Source organism: Lissotriton helveticus, chromosome 7 (genome assembly GCF_964261635.1).
Source record: "Lissotriton helveticus chromosome 7, aLisHel1.1, whole genome shotgun sequence".
Classification (NCBI taxonomy): Eukaryota; Metazoa; Chordata; class Amphibia; order Caudata; family Salamandridae; genus Lissotriton; species Lissotriton helveticus.
In genome coordinates this window covers 264,951,102-264,977,241 of record NC_136068.1, presented here as the reverse complement: position 1 = coordinate 264,977,241, position 26,140 = coordinate 264,951,102, and the positions used below count along the sequence as shown (strand labels likewise).

At 42.8% G+C, this 26,140-nt stretch overlaps 1 protein-coding gene across 2 annotated transcripts in view; it reads left to right on the top strand.

Annotated features, from left to right (window-relative positions):
* Window positions 1-25,714, top strand: part of NFATC2 (nuclear factor of activated T cells 2) — a 313,029-nt gene extending 287,315 nt beyond the window's left edge. The window contains exons 10-11 of one of the 2 annotated variants that reach the window (XM_078652048.1): window positions 2,197-2,282; window positions 24,863-25,714. In XM_078652048.1, coding sequence (XP_078508174.1) covers window positions 2,197-2,240 — 44 coding nt within the window. In that variant the 3' untranslated portion in view covers window positions 2,241-2,282; window positions 24,863-25,714. The remainder of the gene's footprint in view (window positions 1-2,196; window positions 2,283-24,862) is intronic. The other variant, XM_078652047.1, reaches the window with a different exon arrangement.
* The last annotated feature ends 426 nt before the right edge of the window (window positions 25,715-26,140 follow it).

The following is a 26,140-nucleotide window of genomic DNA, read 5'->3' as shown; positions in this document are numbered from 1 at the left end:
AGCAGAGAGGTCGACAAGGTCAGTTTTCCATGGTTGAGGAGTCTTTTGATGTTGTCTGTGGCTGCAATCAGCGTGGTTTCAGTGCTGTGGTTGGCATGAAATCCTGATTGGGAGACATCCAGTAGGTGGTTCTGTTGCAGGAATTCAGTGAGCTGCTGTTTGATGGATCTCTTGAGAACCAGGTAGGGTAGGGGAGCAGGGAGATCAGACGATAATCTTTTAGATCGTTGGGGTCAGCGGAGGCTTTCTTTAGGAGGGTTCTGATGTCTGCGTGTTTCCCTCTGTGTGGAGATGGAGGTGCTGTGGATACTGGTGAGTTGCGTTCTGATTGGGTTTGTTGCAAGGTTGTACAGGTGGTGGGGCAGGGGTCGGTGGATGTCTGGGAATAGATGGAAAACATAATGACTGAGGTGGTTAGGGCAATAATTGGTGACCAGGTGGTGATGATTTGGTTGGTGTTTTGCTGGTTGGTTGAGCTTGTCGGGGTTGATGGTGGCGGGTTGGATGTTGAACTTGTTGTAGATGTTGGTGATCTTGCTAAGTAGTCTGAGTTATTCCTGTACCATTTGGCCTTTTCTGGGTCCCAATAAGCTGCACGTAACTCCAGAATGATTGTTCTGAGACATGCCAGCAGCATCACACCAAGCAGGTTCTTTAAAGCCCTCACCAGGAGGGGATTTCAGGCTTTCCGCAGCCTGTGTATCCTCTAGCAGCCGAAACATTTGAATGATTATCTGCATACGGTTTCATACCTAGCAGTTTCCCAAAGTACCTAGTGGGCTGCATGTCCTCAAACAGGCTTCTTGGGTACTCCAGCCGGTAGCGTCATCACATGCTGATTCATTACAGTACTCTGCTTGCTTGGCCATCCCGACGAGGGATTGTTCTGCCAGTTGCAGGATGCTTATCAAACAGACCCTCCTTTCATGGGGATTGTTATCAAACACACTGGGCTTATCTAGAACATTAATGGCAGCAGGCTCTTCCTCATCAAGACCAGTCACTTTCACCACCACAAAGCTAGAACCAGAGCTCAAGTGCAAAGTTGCATAGTTGATACCCTGATGCAAATAATTCCATATCAGCTTGCTTAATCTCTATACTGGCCAGCATAGGACGCAAGAGTCTGGTCTCAAGCTCTCTGGTGTGGTGTCCAGTGTTACACATAAATAGGTGTCGATCAGCAGTGTAAAAAGGTCATCTCCAGGCAGATGTACGAAAGTATGTTTCTTTATTACCATAGATGTTTACAGTGTATATATACCCCCCCAGGAGCTGGTACCTTCACACTCGTGACAACAACAATCATAAGTACAGAACACTAAACAACCACTTACATTGCATTCCATGGTGTCATACATTAGTGCATCATAATGAATTCACATAACACATGCAGGTTTACCGCAGTGGCTTGCCTCCACCCACTGGCATCCATTGTCCTAATGTCAAATGCTGATTTTCATCACATAGGTCATCTTGTGCACGGCTTGAGCCATCATCCTGTTGTTAGTGGCATCCAGGATTGCACAGCCTTATAGAGATCTAACAGACCGGTGTTCGGCCTTTTTTGTGGCTGTTTGTGGGCCTCTTGTAAGGTCTGGTGGGTGTTTTTTACTGTGGAGTTCCATCATATTATCACAAGCTGTGCTAGCAGATAACACACGTTCATGCTGTCTCCCATTTCTTGCATAGCACTTTTACAAATGAGAGCCACTTTTGTAGCTATCTGATTCGTTAATGGGGGTAAGTTTTATTTTGTTGCCCAGGTTATTTCCTGTCTCAGTCCAACCCTGCTTGCATCATGATATTTTGGTTGAATATGTCAGTCAGTTTTTAATGGAAAGAAAAAAGGTAAACCACTCTTTTTGTCAGCACAATGTATTGTAAGTAGTTACAAATTCAAGGAATTTCTTCTCTGACAAAACATAGGTGAACATGTGCCTCAGACTTGCTTCGCATTTCATATCATTAAACCTTAACTATTAAGCTATTATCATTATTAACAGTCAATAAAATACAAGGCTGAACATGCATGCCAAAGGCCAAAGGTTGAAGTCGTGCTTAGTTAACAATTAGGTAGAAATGCCGATGCATATATAATGCAAGAAATCTTACATTGATAGTAACATTTGGCCATAGAAAATGCGGTCAAAAGTTACATTTTTTCTTTAAAATGGTTTTGCAAATCTTTTTCAGAGCTGATAGACACACATCTTAGCTGGATACAAAACATAATATGAAAAAGACTGACTGTGATCATGTGCCAGCAATGACAGTAAAAGGTAAATCCCATTTTCTGACTTTTCTCCAGCGCTGTGTTTCCTGACTGCTAGCTATTTTTTTTTAACTATATCTCTTTATTTGGCTGAAGTCATTTAAATGTTTGTCCCATTTCATTTCTAGTTTGCTTCACCTGCAATTATAGCCTTGTATCAAACATTTGGAATGCCCACCTTGTACAAAGAAATATTAAAATGAATTGTGTGAAATCATAGACATTGCTAATGCTCTGTTGTACCACACTCAATCCCACACCCCCAATGAAGGCAGCGCTTCACTTTAAATCCCGAACTCAAATATCTGTTTACCTAAAAGTCAGCTAATACATTTAATGCACAAAAATGGATCAGAACTCTACAATATTTGTTCCATCTCCTCTAACACGTGATCCATCAATCTCAAACATAACTACAACTCCAATCCAAAAATAAATGGTCTAGAATGCTGTACAGAGACTGTTGACAGTAAATATTGGTATTCAAACTTCCCTTCTAGGATAAAATGTCACAGACTTTCTTCAGATGGCTGCATAACTGACACACCCTTCTACCCGAACCTCTAGTGTATCCATATAAAAGATTCTAAATAATTAAACAACAAAATAATAAAAACAATTTCCATTTGATGCACTTTCAGCCCTGCCCCCAAAAATAGCCCTAGAACAGATTATAATTCTCAAGGAGGAAACAACGTTGTAGTTCCTCATCAGACCCTCTTTGGGGTAAACAAAACATGACCGCTAGGTAAAATAAATCTTAAAACAGTCTCACCTCACACCTGTGGTTTCGTTTCTGCAGCAAGCAGGAGCCTGAAGACAAATTCTTGGTGCCGTTGGCTCACTCCTAGTTTTCCTCCCGAAGTTCTATCATAATATCCAATAATTGAATTTGATGTGCACATACAGAGATGCCACAATATCAACTATCAACACATCATTACAGTAATTAGTTGTGGATTTAGAATAGTAATTCTATGCTTCCCTATTTATGCTTACCTTGACAAAATGGTTGTAGGCAATAATTTGGAAGGGATATGTGTATAGAGAACCATTATTGACCCCAATATTAAGACACACAACTGCTTCTCCTTTCAAATTGGACTGATGATTATTGGGGCTACTGGGTTTTTTACACTTAAATTCTGTTGAGCAATTACTCCATCTGAGTACCTCTTGTATGCTCCTCACTGTGTCATTCCTCCTTGAACAAGGCATAATAATCACAAATTATTGTAGGACAGTGAGGGATTTTAGCTAATATATGCATTATTAATAACCTTTCATTGGCAACAAAAGATAAGCAGGGGAAAGCATTCGTTCAACATTTGCTAAGTTTGTAGTCAATGTTACTTAATCTCATACCAGATCAATCTGAGCTACAGGTGCTTACTCCATTACAAAACCTGGATTAATAATAAAAAGATATCCAGGCTGTTCCCCATTCCTCTTCTCAAGCATTTTAGCTATTAATGATTTAGTACAACTCTAAAAGCCATTTTCTCTATGGCCTTAGCCTCCCTCATACTCATGCCAGGAGTGTAACACAACAAGATTGAGTCCAGGACCTAGGGATGAAAAGGTCTGAATAGTGTAAATTATAAAAGTCTTCAATCGTTAATCAATACGTTACCTAGGATAGTAAAGTTCGATAAAAGTTCATGCAGCCTAGTTTATTGTTGTGTTTAGTTTGCTCATGGACAGCCCCAAGATGCTGCCTTGCTTAACAATGTCCTGGAGGGGGGTGGGGATAAAAACATAAAATATTTTTTTTAGAACAACCATTTTCATGATTTTTTAATTATTTTGAATATGTGGAATGGAATGAAAATTGCGCTCTCCTATATTAAGTATGACCACTTGTCACGAAACCCCATGGGACGTCGCCTGTGATATAACATATGTGCACAGCAAAACAGCCACAAATGTACATCATGGTAGTGTAATGTAATTTATTCAGATTCTTTGTGTGTATGTGTAGCCCAGTAGGTCAACATGCCACTTTCGCCCGCCATCTTTTTGCAGAGGCCGGTACAGAACTCAGTAGGGTAGGATCCTACTCGGTTAAATCATAGGCGGTGTGTTGCTGGGCAAACACAGTAAATATTAATCGTGTGAGGCCTGGTTTTGGCATTTATTAAAACTACATGCCATGCCCCATCTTATGAGTGGATTCTGCCTAGAGACACAGAATTGAGTGACATCCCCACTCACAGGACCTCCCCAGGACTACCAAAACAAAGAAAACAAAGGGTTTTTGCACTGGTAGAACTGCCCTTTGTGTCTCCAATGGGGGTAGAGGGGGTGAGCTGAGCTCTTTTTTTTAAAGCTTTATTTATCCAGCCAATCAATCACAGACCCATAACAACAATTCATGATTCGAATATGAAAAAAGTAGTGTACAAATAAATTCTTCAGCCTGTCAACATATATAGTGCAAAGTTATAGTTATTGCCAGCTACCAGTGTCCATTTCTTCACCTTATGCTTTTATTGTAGTGTCTATAAAATATTCAACTCTAGTCTGCCCCCTATATTTGTATACATTTCTGGATAGCTCCTATTCTAAGGGGAATATAGTTTTGCCCTCTTTTGTGTTTCTCATTTTGACTACCCATTGAGCAAATTTCGGTGAATCCGATGATTTCCAATTTTGTAAAATTAAAGATCGAGGAATTAGGGAAGCATTAAAAACAAATAGTTTTTGTCGCGCCATTAAAGTTTGATTCAGGATCCCGAATAAGATAACTGTAGGATTGGCATCTATGTTCTGTTTAAGTTGCCTGCTAATTGACTGAAAGACCCTAGTCCAATAGTCAATTAGTTGAGGGAAAGAGAAGTACACATGGAGCCAGTCTCCTCCTTGATGATTACATCTAGAGAACCCTGCTGATATTTCCAGCTCTTCTCAGCTCTGACATATGCTAGAAGTGGCTTCTGCTCAGAAACAACTTTGTGCATAGAAACAGAGAAACATTGAAAATATGCGACAGTTTAGGGCATCCAAATGCTGCATGCTGCCACTCAGTAGTGAGTATCAAAGGGGTACAAAGACTTTACTTATGGCCAGAGCAGAATTCATTGCAATCATTGCATGTGGTCACTGAGTTTTATACATGTGTAGTATACAGCTTTCTATGCATGCCCTTTCATTTATGTACCAGCATGTTATCGATTGACAAACATGTGGTTTATTGACTCAGTGCAATTTTGTGTAAGGTATGAATTAAAATAAGTCACCTGGTAAGACAAAGACATAAATCTAGAACAGCCTAATGTGATGTGGGTTGAGAATTCAGTGTGTGGGGGTCATGGTTTTGAGGAACAGAAACCGCGGCGTGATTGGAATTTATCTTGGAGTGAACTTGCCACAGAGTTAACAAACACATTCAGAATTAGAAAGAATGGTGTGCAGTGGAGGGTTGACTTTCTTTACTTTGAGGGTGGTAGGAAGTACAATGCCAGTGGAAGAAAGAAGCTGAATAAGGTCTTTCATTCTGTTTACACATGCAAGTTTCTACCTTCATGAGCCCACTTTTGACCAGATGGCACAGAGCCCATTCTTATTGGTTTGGTCATGCTGCAACCTTGTGTTGTGTACTTGAATACCATAAACCTACAAAACACCCCCCACCGAAAATGTGCCTGATATTGAATATAGTGTCTTTGCACGACTAGCTTTTAAGATTCCATCATCTCTTCGAAAATCCCATAATTTCCCTTGTAAGAAGTATTCCTACTTATGGGATATACATGAATGTCTTTCATTGATAGAGAACATCATGCATGTTATACTCTGTAGAATGAGAACCATCTCCCGAGGCAAAAACTACAGTGACCATATGAAGTTCCTAATATCTGCTTCAAGATAGGAACGATTTTTGATTCAGGAAAGGCTGAAACCAACCTGGCTTAGAACACTCCAAGGGCCACATGCATCAAGCTTTTTTGCATTCGCAAACGGTGCGGATCGCAAAATTCGGCCGTTTGCGAATGCAAAAACCTTTTTTGGGATGCATCATTTTTTTTTCATTTTTCGCAATTTAAGAAATCACAATTTTTTGCGATTTCTCAAATTGCGATAGCATTTAAGAAATTGCAAAGTTTGCGATTTCTTAAATGCTATGCATGATTTTTTTAAATTTGCGAATTCGCAATTAGGAAGGGGAAAATTATCATGAAGTAAACCTTCATGGTAATTTGCGAAAAGTTTCAAAAATGCAAAAAAAAGCATTTTTGAAACTTATATTTTACACACACACATGCCCTTGGGACATGTGTGTGAGTAAAATGTACTTACGTGACATTTCAGGGGTGCGGGGGGGGTCCTTTGGAACCCCCCCTGCAGCCTTGAAATTGCATTCTCATTCTGCGATTCTTTAATTGCGAATTCGCAAAATGAGAATGCCTTCCCATTGATTCCTATGGGCCTCTAGGTCCATAGGAATCAATGTAAAGCGATTCCTTATTTGCGATTCGCAATCAAGGAATCGCAAATAAGGAAAATTAAGAAATCGCAAAAACTTTTGTGAATTCTTAATGCATAGGAATTTGCGATTCCTAAATTGCGATTCCTTAATTTTCGCAATTTAGGAATCGCAAATTCCTACAATGATGCATGTGGCTGCAAAATACTAACACAATCTATAGAGAAATTATCCATGTTTACTGCATGTTTTCAATGCACATTGTAAATTATACATGTGCAAAGTTTTTACCACACTGGTAGTTTGTAGTGCTGTGGGCTTAAATCAAAGGAGCCTGACTTAATTTTGCAAAACACGTGTACCGATGTGAACAGTGTATCTTTGGTTATTCAGACATTCTCAATGTCACAAACTGCTAGATTGGTTACGATTTTCTTATCCATTTATTGAAACTTATTTATAAGCGCTTTTCATCATTGTGTGCTTTTTTTGTTTGAAGAAGAAAAGGCTAGCAGTGTCTGTCTGTACCATAGTTTTGAAATCTGAATGTACAAGAAAAACTGGTATCTGCTGTTTTTTTAAAATGCAGTTTGAACTGTTTGCCAACATGGGCGTGCTTACTCTGTGTGAGGAGAATCAGGTAGTGAAATCTAAAATTAGAAATAGTCCCCAGGGCTGTTCATTTATTCTTGGGAATCTGTAGAGTGCATTGCCCGAGGACAAGCCTGTTTCAGACATGACAATGCAGTCTGCAGAAAGTAAACAAGCTGGTTGCTCGCAGTTTTAATATTAAATTACAAGCCCTTAATTACACAGTAGAATGGATGGTTTTCTCAGGCCTCTTTTCTTTTTCAGAGGAAAAGTAAATATGGTGAAGACTCTATGATAATAAGTGGTTCAACAATATAAGATCATGTACAAGCGTAAGTCGGCCCCAGCAAAAGGTGTTTGGCGAACCACAATCAGTAAAGATTGCCCAAAGACCTTTGGCGAGCTATCATTCCACTTAGGGGCCGATTCCGATTCGGGTCGGAAGGGCTTTGAATCATGTTCGGAGCCCTTCCGACCGAATCGGTATGTGTTGGATGGATTCCTTTCCGACCGAGCCATTCCGATGGGCTCAGTCGCAAAGGAATCCAACTCGGTTTTCCGGATGGCATACGACTGGCTCGGAGAGCCCATCTACCATCTGGAAATCCTCCAGTACTCCCTCGGTTGCCTCTTTACGACCGAGGGAGTACGATGGCAGTTTTACACTGCCTTTTCGTGCCGGTGTGTCCAGCACAAAAAGGCAGTCGGAAACTGTCTCTGGGGGCCCATCTCTTGGGGCTGCTGAATGGCAGCCTGGGGGCACCTATGGTGCCCCTCCGTTGATCCCTGCACCCGGTGGCAGGCACCTTGGGGTGCCGGCCACAGGGTGCAGCAATGAACTGCACCCCTGCATTTCACAATGCAAGCATGCTTTCTGGTTGCAATGCATGCTTGCATTGCGAACCATACAAATGCGACGAACAGGGTTCGGTCGCATCGTACTAGCAGGGCCATAACCGACCACACCAGGTCGGTCGGTTATGGCTCCTGACCGATGTCGGACGGACTCATGTCCGTCCGACATCGGAATAGGCCCCTTACTGTGAAAATTGACTTGCACTCTACATTGTTGATGGTCCTGCCATTGCAGGTAAACACAATTACAGGCCAATTATGCAAACAAACCAATTAAAAACCCTCAGGATATTAATGTTTTATGCCAGCAGTTTGTCACATTTTATAATGCTTGCAGAACTGGGCAATTGTTTCATGACACGAAGTTTGTGATGTTATGTTTTACTCAAATACACCTCGGGCACACGCTTTCCTGCAAAAAAATATGTTTTACAGGAGTCTTCTCAAAGAAATATTTAGTCTGCTCTTATTCTGCGCAGCATACACTATTTGTGCAGATTTTCCACGCTTAAATTAACTTTTGATGACGTTTCTGAACCTTTTAGAATAACGATATTTATTTTGCACATGTCTCTCATAGACAATTGTCTTAACGTCTCTCCTAGATAATTGTCTATGAGAGACTTTATGAACGAAGTAACATAAGTGAAAAACGAAGTGTGCACGAATGGTTAAAAACACACTCTGACATGGCAGCCAGTGAAACTGGTATTTAGACCAAGAACTTTAAAAGTCCTTTGTTGCTGGCTATGTTTCTGTGGTGCTCCAATGAAATCAAGTTGGATGTAATTTAAACATGTGCTATGTTTAATGCCACAATGATAAGCACTGAAGAAGGCTGTGTGCCAAAATGCATTTGCTTATAATAAATTTAACAGTTGTCCTGTGAGTGCTCGTCATCTGTGTGTTTATATATATATATATATATATATATATATATATATATATATATATATATATATATATATATATATATATATATATATATATATATATAAAAATATATATACACACACCCCCAAACATTGTGTCAAGTCCATTCAAGAACAAAACACACCGCAGCTCATATGCAATTTCAAGCAGGCTTTAATTGTGCAACGACACTGAATGTTGTTGAACAATTAAAGCATACTTGAAATTGCATATGAGCCGTGGTGTGTTCTGTTCTCAAATGGACTTGACACGATTTTGAGATTTATAGGGGTTTGCTACCCCGCCCGCGTAACACTGTAACAAAGAGGCTCGATATAGAGCGACCTTCGACCTGTGAATATATAAATAAAACTCCAACCTCGCGCAGCACGAGAACACAGTGGGCACTCCAGACGGGGGTAAGAAATACTTCTTTATTTAATTTAGCAGCGTGTCAGCTCCCAGGCGCATTTCGGATGGTTCCAGCCTTTATCAAAGATACACCGGCCATCCGGCTATTTCTTTTTTAAAAGGTACATGGTGTCATAGACATAGAAGACATCAACGTTGCTGAAGTCTTTCTTCTTTTTTTATATAGTTTTTCAATTATTTCTCTTTTGTTTATATATATTCTCTTTTTTATATATATATCTCTTTTACACTCCTTATGAATTTAATACAAAACATAAGTGTAACACACTTCTGCATACCTTACTTTCCAGTGTACAGGATATAGACCTGGCGTCTATATCCTGTATAGACCCCAGGAGGGGGTCTATACAATTAATTAAAATAATAGTCTCTTGGGCCAGTGCCCTATTCAATCACAGCTAGTTATTATCTTAAAATGACAAAGTGAGATGTACATACAAGATGAAATGGACACAGTTTTCTACAGGTTTACAAATATAAAACACATGTATATATCTCAATTCTATAAATATCCTGAGAATAAAACCACTACCACCAATTAATTCATATTTCTCCAAAGATCATCATGTCTGAAATATATTGAAATCCATATAAAAAATAGGGGGAGGGTTATTTCTAGAATACCAATACTTACAAATATATAATTACAAAACGTTAATAAATTCATTCATCAAGCTGTTTATTTCATCGGTATATGTATAAATACTGTTAAGAGAGGTGTCAGCAGCAAATGACTTATATATGGGGGCGAAGTGCAGTTCCTAATCCATCTACTTTGTAACCCAGGCAGGGACTACTCTACGCCAGCATCTATTGGGGGTATCAATGGAATCTCCTCAACTGGACTGCAAACTCTTCGTCCCTGTTTAAGCCCGCCGGGAATTTAGTATGTAAATCCAGGATATACCTGGACTCGAGGAGTCTAAGATTGTTCACCCTATTCCCGCCTCTTATATTCGGGGCATCTCTGTCTACTGCAAAGTAATTCAATAGTCCAGGATCACGCTCATGGTGGTCGTGAAAGTGCCTGGCCTTTGAGTAGGTAAAGTCATTGTTTCTTATAGCCCGTTGATGCTCCAAAATAAATTTTTTCAGTTGAAATATAGTACTGCTCACATATAGAAGGGGGCAGGGGCATGATAGTACATATACACAATAATCTGTGTTGCAATTATAGAAACCATTAACTCTTCTTTTTTGGCCATCAGAGATCTGAAACGTCAATACATTTTTAGACAACTTGCACGCTTTACAATGATTACATTGGAAAGAAAACCCTTGTGACAGATAGCCAAGTATCCAATGTACGTTTCCTGACAAAGTAGCTGTGTGTTAGACTGTCTCCCAGCATCCTCCCTTTCCTATAGCTTACTGAAAGAACTGGTGGCAGATCTCTCCCTATCATTGTGTCATTTTTCACCAGTTTGCAGTGCTTTCGCATTATCTGGGAGACCTTGGGAGGCATAGAGTTAAAAGACGCGATGAATCTGGTTACAGAATTACCTTTTCCCCTCCTAGTGTTAGGATAAAGTAGCTGGTTCCTAGTTATATTGCTAGATTTAGATATCGCAATATTCAAAGTTCTTGAATCATAGCCCCTATTTTGGAACCTATTATTCCTGACTGCAGAACATTTTCAGTCTCAAGGTTTCACTGTGTGGAATACTTTCTTTCAAATTCTTGGGGTGCTGACTTTTAAAGTGTAAAGTGCTATTTCATGCCGTTAGTTTGTGATGGACAGTGGTGTTAATACTCAAATCCTCTGCTTGTAATATAAAATATCCAAAAAAGAGATCTCAGTAGAGTTCATGTGCGATGTAAAGTGGAGATTGAAGGTATTGTCATTGAAAATCCTTACACATTCCTCTGCTTTGGATCTGGGCCCATTCCATAACAAAAATAAGTTGTCAATATAACGGGTTCAGATCAGGGTATTCTGGACATATTTGGAATTCACATCAGCCCAGACTACCTGCTTCTTCTACCTGGGGGCCAAGCAGCTCCCCATTGCACTTCCCATATTCTGTCTATACAGAGTCCCATCATGTATAAAGACGTTTTCTTTCAGATAGATGCTAATCATTTTAAGTACCATCTGATTGTGTTCCAAGAAGCAGGTCTGCCTCTTCTTAAGAAAATATTCACAGGCTTGTAACCCAAAATCATGTCCAATGGATGTATATAGGGCAGTTACAGCTAGTTTAATCATAATGTATGAGTCTGACCAGACAAGGTTATTGATCTTGGTCAGGAAATCACCACTATCCTTGCAATATGACGGTAATGTTTTCACAAATGGAAATAAAAACGAGTTGAAATAGATAGCAGTATTCTCCAAGAAGCTACAGTTGGAGGAAACTATAGGCCTCCCTGGGAGATTCTGTAAGGCCTTATGTACCTTGGGTAATAGATAAAATAATGGGATTATTTGTCTTGCCCCACAATCATTTAATCAAACCATCTTTTAAGTCTTAATTGATATGAGTCTACACTCGTTAACTACTCATTTATGGTTATCACCTCAAAACAGTTCACATCCCCCAATTCTCCCATAGCTTCCTGGTGTATGAGTCACAACCACATTACTTCACTTGTCACTGTTTTTAATGACAATAGACGTGTCATCTTTTAAAGATTGTAACGCTTTCCTGCATTCTACAGTTAAATTGTTTAAAAGGACCAGGGAGCTGCGTTGCAGAGAGGTGTTCAGAGGCCACACCCCTTTTTACAACACTCTGCAACACAGCTTACATGACACTTACTGGAGGTACCTGGTGGGCTAGTTGGCCCCCAGGGGACCTCAGGATTGAAGAGGAATTAATTCCCCAACTTAAAACGCGCCACAGGGCGTATTTGCACACATATCACCTCAGGCCCGCACCTACCTTTAACACTGTGCAAAGGCACCCCGTGGCATGTTTTAAGTTGAGGGATTAAGTCCCCTTGAATCTTGAGGTCCCCTGGGGGCCAACTAGCCCACCAGGTACCTCCAGTAAGCGCCACGGAGCTGCGTTGCAGAGAGGTGTAAAAAGGGGCGTGGCCTCAGAACACCTCTCTGCAACGCAGCCCCTGGCGCATACTGGAGGTTCCTGGTGGGCTAGTTGGCCCCCAGAGACCCCCAGTATTCAAGGGGAATTTGTTTCCCATCTGCAAACGAGCCAGGGGGCACGTTTGCAGAGTGGTGCAAGCAGGGGGCGTGGCCTCTGGCGTGATCCCGTTAAAAAAAAATTAAAAAAATTAACAAGGGGTCTGTGTAGCCCCCCTTCTTTTTCTAATTTATTGGCCCTGGGGACCCCATACCCCAGGGCCTGCCCCCAATTTTTTCTTTAACTGTACAAATCATGAAGGGGGCCGCGTGGCCCCCCATCCAAGGCCATAACTTGCCCCGGGGACCCCATATTATTTTGGAGGGGGCTGCCTTGCCCCCCTCCTGTGGCCTCTTATGGCCCCGGGAACCCCATCCCTCGGTGCCGGCTTTTATTTTTTTTATTATTATTTTTTTGTAGGGGAGGCCTGCCCTCATTTTTTTTAACTGTACAAATCAGGAAGGGGACCGCGTGGACCCCCTTCCGTGGCCATAACTTGCCCCGGGGACCCCATCCCACGGGGCATGGCCCTTTTAAAAACAAATATATTATTTTGGAGGGGGCTGCCTTGCCCCCCTCCTGTGGCCTCTTATGGCCCTGGGAACCCCATCCCCCGGGGCCGGCTTTTATTTTTTTGTATTATTATTTTTTGGGGGGGGCCTGCCCCCATTTTTGTTTAACTGTACAAATCGGGAAGGGGACCGTGTGGCCCCCCCTTCTGTGGCCATAATTTGCCCCGAGGACCCCATCCCCCGGGGCTGGCTCTTTCTGATGGGGCCGTGGGGGGGTGTCCCCAATCCCCACACGGTCCCAGCCGGCTCCCCACGTCCTGCGGGAGCCGGCATTGGTTTTCCACATGGGGAGCAGCTAACATGCTGCTCCCACTGTGGAAAAGCATTCTGCTTTGCTATTTGGATGAGAGAGCAGGTTTTCCTGCTCTCTCTTCCAAATAGCAAAGCAGTTTGCAATGACAGGGTGGGAGCCGCAATACTTCCAATCTGAGGTCTTGACATGCACAAGTGCCAGTGTGCTGGCTGGTAAACATTCCGCCGCACATGTAGATACAGATCAAGATTCACCAAGATTTGCACATGAAAATCTGCAGCACTGTGTTGCACAAACCAGTAAAACAATGCACTGCCCTATTTGCTTAGTATCATGCACCAATGATTTCATGAACTACTCCAGTGCTAAAATGGCATGTTTGTGTATTGCTAAACCTGCATTGCACAAAGGCACATAGGGGAGAAACACATTTTTGCATGAGAATTGTACTCGCGGCACCCCCACAAGAACTAATCTCTACATTAAGTCACCCAAGTGTAAATTGTGCAATATGTGTTCTTTTGCAGAAATTACACATACTTCACATTGGAAAATCGTTCAATGTTCTCTTTCTCCATAGTTTTGCCTTATTTTAATTTGGCACTAGCATCCCACAAAAGTCAGTCCACACTACTTTGCAAGATGTTAGTTAATGTGGCTTTAAATGCAATTTACATGTCTGATTAGGCCACCTTTGCATAAATTAGTGGAGGTTTGGCAATATGGGATGAGGTTGCATTAGGAGTCATTTTTCAGCGCGAAAGTTGATTGGCTCTGCCGTTTGCGTCACTTTTCATTTGCAAACTCCTTAGCTAATAATTAGTTATTCTGGGTCCCAATGTCATGAATCAGTTACACATGTAAAGTCCAAATGCTTCTTTCTCAGTGCACTTTTAGCACGCTTGCACAATGAACAATGTTGCAGCTAAGTGCAATGACCCAACAGGTTTCGCCTCCCTCCCCCTTGCCGGTAAGGAAATTACCCTTTAAGGTCAGCGCCCCCAGCTTTTACCTATCTGCTATTATTAGAAGCAGGTCTATTACACAAAGGCCATGAAAGTTTCCATTTATATACACAACTCATTTCGTAAGCAGAGAAAACAGGAAGTCACATGAACCACACACTGATCAGCGTCACCATCATATCATCTATGTGTCCTCCCACTTGTGGAGGGGTTTACTAAATACAAATCTTAAAAATGGTTAACTATCTCCTCTTGCATTCAAAAGATTAAATTACAGCCAGCTTCGAACTGGAAAGTGGATTTTTTCCATGACAAGGGGCATGATATCTTGAGTATCATCTCTAACCTAAAAAGTGAGTTGGAGTATCTAATGAGAAATTAACTGGAAGTTTAAAAAACTGTTGTAAACAGCTGATCAGTACATACACTCCTTTTGCACACAGACGCACATACACTTGTAAACAGATTCATGCAGTAGTGCACAAAATCACACTCATACAGATTAATTCACACTGACAGTACACATTTGTGCATATGCCCGCACACATGCTTGCTGGCATCATACTGCCCATCGTCGTTTGCTTTCAAGTACAAAACTTTGTTGCTACTCAAGTGCACAGAATTATATTATATACACAAGTATTAGATTTAGGTGTAAATAGATGCTAAAATATATCACTAATTAGTGCTGCAAAGCCATTCCACTGGCAGAATACACACTATGTATATGGCCAGGTATCACAGAGGCCTCCAGGACAATTTTGCCCCTCACTTCCCCCCTCAAATTACAGTTACCCTCTGACACAATTACTGGTAAAACACAACCACTGGTGCACACACCAAACTTCCTTTTGGGTTAGGGGTTATACATCAATGGCTGTATTTATTTTGCACACTAAGATTACAAAATATTTTACAATATTAATGCACAGTAACCCATCACATTTACAGTTTTATTTACAAGGATTAGCATGCTAACCTTAACAGAGACACTAATACATTTCCTAACCATATCTAGAAACATTGTTCCTGGGCATCCACAAGATTTTCTTCGAGTGAGTTCATGGATGGTCCCAGTGTCTCTTGGTGAGAACCTTAGTTGCCCAGCCAAAAATTGGACCTTATGGGAGGAACCCACCCACCTACATCACCTCCCCTACCAGTATATGCCTGTGGAGGAGCTCTGTCTGCCCGCTGGAATCCCTTCCTCAGGCACCCCCTACACCCTTCATGCTCCCCCTCAAGGGTCAGTGCCAGCCTTGCTCCCACTGTGCCTGTGCGGGTGATTTACCGGTAAGGACCGACGGCCAGCGACCACTCCCGACCCTGCACCCCTGTAACCTCACCTAAACTCGCTGCCAGGACCCCAGGTAAGGTCCCATGACAGCACTGTTAATTCCGTCTAAAAGAAAAAGAATGACCAATACGGACCCAAAATCTTCCCACCAATCATTCATGACCTCATCTGCCACAGGCCAGAATATTTCAGAATATTATGTAGCCCCCCTCCCTTCACAACTGTGGGCGATGACTCAACCAACCAAGTAAATTCTCCAGAAACGTTTCATTGCCATCCCTTGACAAGTGAACCCCGTCTTGTAAGAAAAAGAGCCCACTCTTCAAGCAACTGTGAGGTATGGATGACAGCCTGGCCAACATGAACAACTTACCATTTTTATTATTTACTCACTTTACCGACTCATTGAGGGCCTTGACAGACTTAACACCCTTTCGACACAATCTGGGAATGATGCTGGACCATGCAAGCACAAAAACAACAGTTGATGGACAGAATGCAGAACAAGGTCATACATTCACCCCAGTACAGAGATATGGGCCTAAATCCATCGTTTGTTTGCTCACCACACCACCCCAGTTCAGACATGGCCATATGCAAATCAGCCTTGACCCTGTGCCTCATGGGAACAGTCCAGCCCGAACTGCCAAGCCATGTCTTCCCTGGACCGGAATCAAGCATCCTAGGACCGGTTTATGGCTATCAGCCGTCTTCAGCCAGGATAGCTTGACTCCAGTGGCGTGGAGAGCACGGGACTCACGTCTAAGCATACCCATCCCACTCGGGGTGACAAATGCAAAAACAACAGTTGATGGACAGAATGCAGACTAATGTCATACATTCACCCCAGTACAGAGATCTGGGCCTAAATCCATCTTTTTTTTGCTCACCACACCACCCCAGTTCAGACATGGCCATATCCAAATCAGCCTTGACCCTGTACCTCATGGGAACAGTCCAGCCCGAACTGCCAAGCCATGTCTTCCCTGGACCGGAATCAAGCATCCTAGGACCGGTTTCTGGCTATCAGCCGTCTTCAGCCAGGATAGCTTGACTCCAGTGGCGTGGAGAGCACGGGACTCACATCTGAGCAGGGGTGACAAATGCAAAAACAACAGTTGATGGACAGAATGCAGAACAATGTCATACATTCACCCCGGACCATGCAAGCACAGCATGTGGGTATTGTCTTGCCAGACAACCGAACTCGGACAACACCAGTTTAAACAAGTCCCTCTTGCCGACCTCTACCAACTCATTGCCGCCAAGATGAACCACAATTACCCCAGGAGGTGTATACCCCAGAGGCATTAGCGTGTCCAATGTACTCCTCAAATGGAGCCCTCTTTGTCCACAAAAAGTGATCCGGTATCCTGCCTGCCTGCCTAGCACTGTCAGCAAAGCCACCTGCCAAATAAAAAGCCTTTGCATGCTGAACATAAGAATGGCTCAGCACCAGCACTTCTGTGATCTCCGTCGCCTCCACGTTAACAGGGGTCGTCAATTAAAACAGTGGCTGCCTCCAATCCCCACATTTCACACCTGGGCTTACAGGAGAAAGAAATGGAGCAAAAGAGGGATTAACAGTAGGCTCTACAACATGTTCAATCTTGCATAGTGCTTGTAACAATCCGAGGTCCATCTGCCAATCCTTTCTACCGCCTGGCCTATAAGGCCCATTGCCACCGCGGTAGTGGCAGCCCCCTTCCTGAAAGAGTGTGAGTCACATTCAGCAGGATCATACTCCGCTGCCCTCAAGGCCTAATTAAGTATTATACCGAACTGAAACCTGGTTAGAGGTGTCCCATTCACATGCACCAGGAGAGGACCCCCTTTACCCTGTGCCCAGTGTGCTAGGAAAACCTCAAGATAGCCCAGCAGACAGCAAGCATTACTTGGCATACTATGCAATGGAATGTGATCACCCCTGTCAGGCTGATCCATTTTGGAGTCAGGGATAGTAATTACAAGGAAGCTATTAAGCCACTAGATGTGGATATACTGCAAGCCCCCGTCCAGGTCCTTTTTTTTTAAAACCCAACTCACATACCCTAAGGGCCCCATTGAAGGCTAAGGCAAATGCAGCCCTAATTAGATAGACCTCATCGGGTGACCGGCAAATACTCCCAAGTGGCGGCCAAGATTGCTGCTTGTTTTGCTGTATCAATGGAGTATCTGAAATCTGGCTTGGCCCCCTCCAGACGTTGCCAACCCCTCAAGACCCTCTGGACCAGGATATTTTTTACCCATCCGTGCACCCCAACATCCTGGCAAAAAAAGATATCACAGTAGTATGGTATCTGGCACATGCAACAGACTGACCCTTGCCCTTCAGATATCCCATGAATACCATCACAGACTTAGAAGCAAACCAATCCCAGTGTGCATCAGGAAATTGTAATACATATGAAATGCCCTCTCATAGGCACGGCTCGTACTGGGTGCTAGACTGTCTGCCACGAGTTCTGGTAAGCTTGGGCACCAAGCCGCCACAGTTGGTCCTGGAAAGATGCAGGGAACTCAGCTTCTCAAGGGTGATGGTACCTGAGAAGCCTGCATCTTGAAACGATATAAAGCATCAGCTGCATTGTTCTGTACACCTGGGACATGTTTGGCTTTAACACCTTGCGCGCTGGCCAAATTTTCACGCTGTGCAGGCGAAGTAGAGAGTGGGCGGGATTCGGACGGACCCCGACTGTCGTTACTACACACCCACCATGACGCATGCCGGCTGGGGGCCGTCCTGAGCACCAAAGGGGTTAAACATCACGTTAAACTTCAGACATAGCAAAACAATCTCCTTTAATAGCCCAACAATAGTTTTACACTTCACTGCCTGCTGGTGGAAGCAATCCACCACTGTTATGTTGTCAGACCAAAACAACACAGACGGAGCTGCTTTGAACAAATGGAAAGGGAAATTAGGTTGGGGTAAAGCTCAAGCAAATCAATGTTAGTGACTAGGTCAGACTGCACCCACTCCCTGGGCCACCACTAAGCATACCATGCAGGACCCAAAATAGCACCAAATCCTTTGATGTCAGCAGCATCCGTGAACAAACCTATCTCCTCAGTGCTCCAGGGTAGGCTGGGCCACACCACCATCTCATTAAAGTCACGCAAGAATGCCTTCCAGATTTTCATATCCTGGTGGACCTCCCCTGACAACCTGGTATGATGGTATTTCTCATTTAAACAAGACATGGCCTGTACAATTGACCGCAAAAAAGGAGCGACCCATGAGAATAATGTGCAAAGGGAAATTCAGCTACCCAACCACCACTTTTAACCAGTGCATTATCACCTACTTAGCCCTCAGGCATGTTCTCAGGGCTTGGAAAACAGCTTGCTCCTTTTCCAAGGGGACCCATGAGACCCCGGCGACTGAATCCAACTCTATCTCTAAAAAATCAATTCCCCAATTATCCAAATTCCGCGAGCGGAACGGAATTTACTGCCCAGGCCTAATAATTTCCATGGGAAGCAATTGTGCAATACTTAGACTACCGATTCCTGCACACACATGTGTTTGTGCAGGACTCTGACATTTTTGGCTCACTTTCGAGCATAGACTATGAGGAAAGTGTGAGCTTTAGCCATCTTGGGGTAGGTCTGCTATCAAGTGGATCTTGGACCAAATTTTAGAAGGGCTTTTGAGCTTTTTCTCTCAGCAGTGGTTAATAACTTTGAGACAAGGCGATTTTTATTTTCAAATCGACTAGTGGGATTGCAAATATTTCAGTCCATCGCTGTGTGATCATATTTTGCCTATTTCATAAAACTTTCATGCTTCTAAAAGTTAATAGGGTGTGCAAATGATACATTTATGTTCACAAATTCCTAATCCCGATTGACAGATTTGGAATTTATATTTATTTTTAATGGAAATTCCATATATTCAAATGGGAAATTCAACCTAAAAAGTATACTTCTCCGAATTGTCTGTTGAGCAGTCAGTGTTAAGGAAGAAAAAGAACAGGATAGGAGCTTGTGGGAGTGGTAGAAATGCAAACAACTGTGAAGATCCATAAAGCTGTAATTTTGTAGATATGACCTATTTTGTGGTATACATCGTGGTATAAGGGAATGCCATATTTCCAATGCAGGCGTAAGGGCCAAGAACAGTCAGGAGATACACTAACTCTGTGGCTTTGACGAAATGGCGCAGTTTGAACATTTAAGAGGGAGCCCTTTGGAAGTGGTCATGGATGGCCCTTCTACAAAGACTTTCAGTCAGCTAGCACTGGAAAATGGACCAGCAGTATGAGAACCGCTGCTTAGTCTTTCAATGCTGTCTTTCTCCGGCACAGGTATAACCTCGCATAGCTTATGTGTGCACCATAGAGAGCGTAGTTTTTGTAAGTATGCACTACCACTCTGTGCCGGGCACTGCCAGTGAGGGCACTCTGCAGCTCCAACCTGCACCGTGCACCAGTTTTTATGATACTGCCTGTCATGTTGAAAGTTATTCCAAAATTGACTACAAACCTTGATGCCTAGGCTTGACACTGTAGTTTGAACTTTCTGAAGCTTGGCTAGTAGCCTACTAACAAACCTGAATTTGGGCAATCATGCAAGACAAATGTGTTCCATCAGCTACTTGCTATTTGTTGATGGTAAATTTGAATTGACTGAGAAGGCGTGACTCATAAGGACCCAAATTTGTGCTTGTCTCCTAAAATGTAGAACTGTGAGATGAGTCTTAAAAACCTTCCCTTGTGAGTTTTCGGCGTGTGTTTCGCTGTGATGTTGTCTGCCCCCCTTAGGAACGTGACCCAGTTTAGCCATGCCTGGGGCGCAGCCTTTGAGGTGTCCTTCCAGTTACTTAGGACTATTTTGACTGCAGCCGTCAGCAGTAGGTCAATGAGGTCGCGTTCCTCTTTTGTAGTGATGGTCGGGGATGTGAAACCTAGGGCTAGACTCAGGACTTTTTTTCTCTTCTCTTTTTCCTCCACTCATGTATACTCCGTGCTCCATGTAAATATATATATTTTTTATACAATAAAAAATTACAGAAATCAAAAAACCTTCCCTTGTTCTTTCATCTTTTTATTCTCCTCTGATGTTCTTGCTCTCCCATTTTATCAACCATGTCCCAGTCTCCTTCAATTGAAAACTCGAAAATGGAGCCTACCATGCAGAATTCTGAGCTTACTAGACCAAATTCCATATGTTCTGGGAATTACAAGACTTTTTCACCTGGTACAGTAAAGCATATTTCACCTGCCGAAATTCACCTGTAAAAAATTGTGGAGGTGATTGCGCATACTAAAACTGGTATGCAGGCCTGGTACATTACTTGGAACTATGATCCCTGCGCAAACAGGTGTTTGCACAGAGATCAGAATTTTATGGCCCCTTTGTGGCATAGAACATTAATTAATATTATTTGGCAGCAGCTATGGACAAGTAGGCAAATGCACACCTGCCATTAGTGTGCCTCCTCATCCCACTCTCTATCCTGCTTTGATTTCCAGCTTTTCTTGTAATACGATTGATACGAAGGCGGTGATGTGGCCTAGCAGCAGAAGTTGCTGATTTTGGAAATGGGAGACCAGGTTAGAATCTTGGCCATGAATCATACTCCTCTTATTCTGAGCAAAACTCTTAGGGCCAGATGTACGAACCTTTTTTGCACTTGCAAACGTGAGATCGGCCCGTTTGCGACAGCAAAAAAAGGCTAATGGCTTGTACAAACGTGAATTTGCGAGTCATTGACTCGCAAAATAGCGTTTCCGACTCTCGCTATTAGGGAAGGGGCGTCCCTTCCTAATAGCAAGACTCACTACCATGTACTATTGTTTTGCAACTGGATTTGCGGCCGAAAAACACTTGAAATTTACCACTTACTTCTGGTAGGTGCAAAACCACTCACAAACATGAAGGATTCCCCAGGGGACCCCTTCCCCTTTGTGAGTGTGGGAGAACATATTTTTTAAGAGAAGGCAGTGGTCCAAGGGACCATTGCCAGCCCTTAAAAAATTAAACTGAAATGTTTAACTTTTCATTGTTAAATGCATCCCACTTTCCTTTAAGGAAAATGGGCTGCATTTAAAAAAAAGAAACTGCTTTATTTGAAAAGCTGTCCCAGACATGTTGTTCTGCTGACCCCAACAGGCCACCATCCCTGGGAGTGCTAGCCATTCCCAATGGGGTTGTAAATTGTGCTTGCCTCATGAATATTAATGAGGCATGCAATTTGCGACCCCATTGGGAATCGTACATTACAATTTGAGAGTTGTAAAGCGACGTAATTTGCGAGTTGCAAAATGTAAGGGTCATAAATATGGCCCCTAGGGCCTTATTGTGACTTTGGCGGTCTCAGAGTGGGGCCTCCCTGCTCCGGGACCACCAAAGTCATAAAAAAACACCCATCAGAATACAACATAATTTTACTTTGGCGGTGCCTATGAAAAAAGTACTGCAATGGGAGTGTCAAAGGCAGTTCCTGCAGGGCATGAGCTGTCAAGTCCAGGCCCTGCAGGAAGTGGGGGTGCTTGCACACATGGGGGCACAAAATTTGCCCCCCGAATGCATCCGATCACACAGAGGCACACTAGGGTTCCTGTAGAGCCCCCTTTGTTTCTTTCCCTCCACACTTTTCATGGTGGTTGCAGTGGCACTGCCAGCATATTAGGGGCGTCAGACCGCTGTGCCACCATCAGGGATCATGGGGGTCCAACCAACACAGTCCTAATGCATCCGCGGACCACCACAATGGGTTTGGCATCATTATGAGGTCCTAAGTGCCTTATTATGACTATGGCGGTCTACCACCTTGGCTGCCACGCTCCCGCCCTGCTCCAAGAACGCTAAAAGCCGCAAACAACCACCGGCCAGAGTATAAATTACTCTGTCCGGTGACACTCTGGAGGGCAGTTCTTTGACAGTCCCATGATGGTACCTTTCTAAAAGGCGCCGAAATAGGAGCGTCAAAGGCTGTTCCTGCAAAGCATGGACGGCCAAACACATTCTCTGCAGGAACTGGGGGTGCATGCATGCAGGGGGGCAAAACATGTGCCCTCTTGCATGCACCCCATGGAGCAGAGGCACAAGGGGGCCCTGTAGGGCCCCGTTTGTTTCCTCACCGCACCACCATGAAACGTGTGGCAGTGAGTAAACTCCTAAAATACCTGGTGGTGCCGCAGCAGCACCGCCACCAGCACATTAGGGGCCTCAGACCTCTGCAACGCCGCCAGGGATCGTGAAACCCTGGTGGCAGCAGTGGCCCCGTGACAATCTAACCACCACAGTCCTAATGCGGCAGGCGGACCAACACTACAAATTCGTAATAAGGGCCTAAATCTTCCTGTAAAAATATATGACATATGCTGGTGATCATGTAAAGAGCTCTCATGTCTTCAGGTCAGGATCTCACTATATCAAAATGCAAATAAATACACATCTAATGAATGCAATAATGAATACCACTATTATGGAACTGCTACAGCTCTGGACAACTGATCCCTACTTCTGTAAAATATTTGAATAGCAAGAGTTAACAAGTTTCTGAAGTAGCTTGGATGAAGAACGCTAAAGTGGCACACAGAGAAATACATGCAAGGTGATTAAAAATGTAATCTGTTTTAATTATGCATTTTGGATCACTGGGTGATTCAAAGTTTAAAATTCACCTTGAAAAATAAAAGCATTCTGGTCATATCACGGTCAGCTTTAGGGTGGTGTAACCGGTACCACCGCACTGGGCACTGATCTCAGAGGACGCTTTATTTTGAATGATCTTATGGAGTTAAGAGCACCTGCTGCAGTGCAGAGTTCCATTTGTGCCCAGCAATTTCCAGGCAATAAGAAAAATGTCAAATTAACTCTGGTGAATAATGTAGCTGCTGGAGAAATTTAGTCCAAGTTTTGACTCATTATAGAGTTGTTCAGTGGGTTAATGTGCCTGCTCCATAAAATGTGAAACATGCTGGTCACAGAATTGTATTTTTATGCATATATAGTTAAGTGGGTAACCCCTTTTATCAAATAGAGATCCTTTTGTTACATGCTGTTCATAATATACAAACCTTCTAATGTAGAACAGTGAGCTATGAAAATGCATCAAGGAGATGCGGGTAAACTGCAAGGCATAATGTGGAACCTTGGGCCATATGTATCAAAGGGTTTTATCCATTCTGTGTCTATGGGAAAATGCGTTCATACATATGGCCCCTTATGTTTTTCCCCTAGTCTCTCGTTATGCTAAAATGGGTTATTTTGGGTTAAAATTAATTCCTATTAGTGCAGGCAACCCCAACCACTGCGTAGAGTTTTAAATACTGAGCTTGTGCTTCTCCAGACCAAGCACTCTTAAAATATGCTGCCTTCTGGTATTGATTACATGTGACTCCTACAACTCGTAAAGCTCATTGTCTTATGTATAGTTTCCTATACATTGGTTTGCACACATGTGAGTCATTGTCTCTATATAACGTGTTTGTGAGGTAACATGTTATGTTATGAAGATTTGTAGAGTGCGCTTATCACCTGAGGGGTATCCATGCGCTGATACCTCTAAATCGGTATGAGTAGTAGTATAAAAGAAATTAAATGCATGTGAGAGAGGGGCTATGGAAAGATGAGGGGCACCTTTGGAGGGTGCTAGTGAGGGAGTCCATGGAGAAAGAAGTCATTGGGAAGGCGCGAACAAGCTTGTTGAACTGGGTGCCCCAGCGCTAAAGCCGGCCCTGGCTTACCTGATTCAGCACGAAAGGCCATTATAGGATTCTAGGGACTAAAAGCAAAGAGTTCAGGGAAGAAGGCAGATTTTAGATGAAGGTCTGGAAATGTTTTCTTATTTTGTGATGGGCTAAAGATTTTAGTAGAGGGACAGCAAATAAAGCAGATTCCACTAAATCCTTTAATTCTCAGGTTAAGTAAAAGGCATATTTGAAGAATCTAAGCTCGAGGGTACTGATCTGCAAATCAATATTGCAAAATGACTCATGCCTGTTTATGAGAACTTTGAGCCAACACTCATCAATATGCAGATATTTAAGTTAGAAACCCCAGCAGAGTTTAAAGTACCCTCATTATGCTTCCTTTAATTAATTACGTTTTTTAAATTTAATTATAACCATGTTTAAGAACCTTAACATTCGTTCAGAGTTTGGGCATTTTTTAGATCAAGCAGCTGCATTTGCTTTGGTAACCTCTGTAATGTATTCATGTTTTGATGTGTTCTTCTATTTACAGTTAATGAAATTATCAGGAAGGAATTCTGTGGAATCCCTGCCAGACGTCAAACATAAAAAACTGATTTGTGGGACAACTTTCACTGAACGCTTCCAGAACTGACCTCTGTGATCCCTCTACTTGTCTCACCACCTTCTGTTTCCTCCCTGGTCACCTTAAGGCACCGATTGATTTCATGGAACAATGTGCTGGCAGCCAGATGATTGTCTTAGCTGAGCAACATCCCACCACGTAAACATGGGAATGACTCTCTTCCTCTCTCGAACATTCCATTGTGCGGTCCCAACACGTGGCCAACCGTGGTGGCCTCTGGCAGAGAATGGACCAGGATGCGACCAATTGGATCCTGAGAAAGAACAAACTGTGGAGAACTGGGGGAGTGCTGTCGTGTTTATGCTCTGAACGAGGGCACGTTGAGGATGTCCGTTGATGAGTGACGTACTTCTCACCAGAGGAGGAAGCCCCGGCACCACATTCGATAAATATTTGAGCACTTTAGAACTCAAAATCCTCAGGCAAAATAAATAATTTGGCAGCCGACATACGATAAACATGCGATTTCATTTCCATATTGTCCGCTCTTTAAAGATGACCCGGAAACACAACTGTGTTTTATCAATGAAGGATTTGCATTTTATAGGCACTCTCTGGACAATCTTCACTTGCTTACAAGTGGCCTAAGACCGTACCCTGTGGATGAATGGGAAATCATGGAGCTTGACATGCAGCTGCTTTTTTACACCATATGAAGGCTGAATTTTATTGTCTTCCTACCTCTGCATGCCTTGGTCCATCGAGATAAAACTACCTTTTAATTAGCAGTGTGAATCAGAATTAAATGTGCAATAATAATTGTATCGTATTTCTTATTTCAAGACCAACACATATATTTGCACTTAATATTTTTAATACTGTTTATTGTTCCAAGAACATATTCTTTATATCAGATACTTATTCATGTTACTGATATTAGTGCGCCACACAAAAGAGAGCGACTATTCTAACATTTAAATTTAATCTGGGAAATGTGCGTTTTTAATATGTCTGACAAGGGTTGAAGAGGAAGGGTCATTGTTTGACATGTGAACTGCAGCAGGGAGCAGTTACCCAAGTGACTAACAATGTTCAAAGATTGGTGGCCGTTCCACACATTATGTGAGCACTGGAAGTGGTAACAGAAGGCATGGTCTCTGTCACACCTTTAGGCTATTTATTGGTGGTATTTTACAACCTTAGAAGTACATGTTTGTTTGTGACTGGAACCTTAAAGGAATGTGC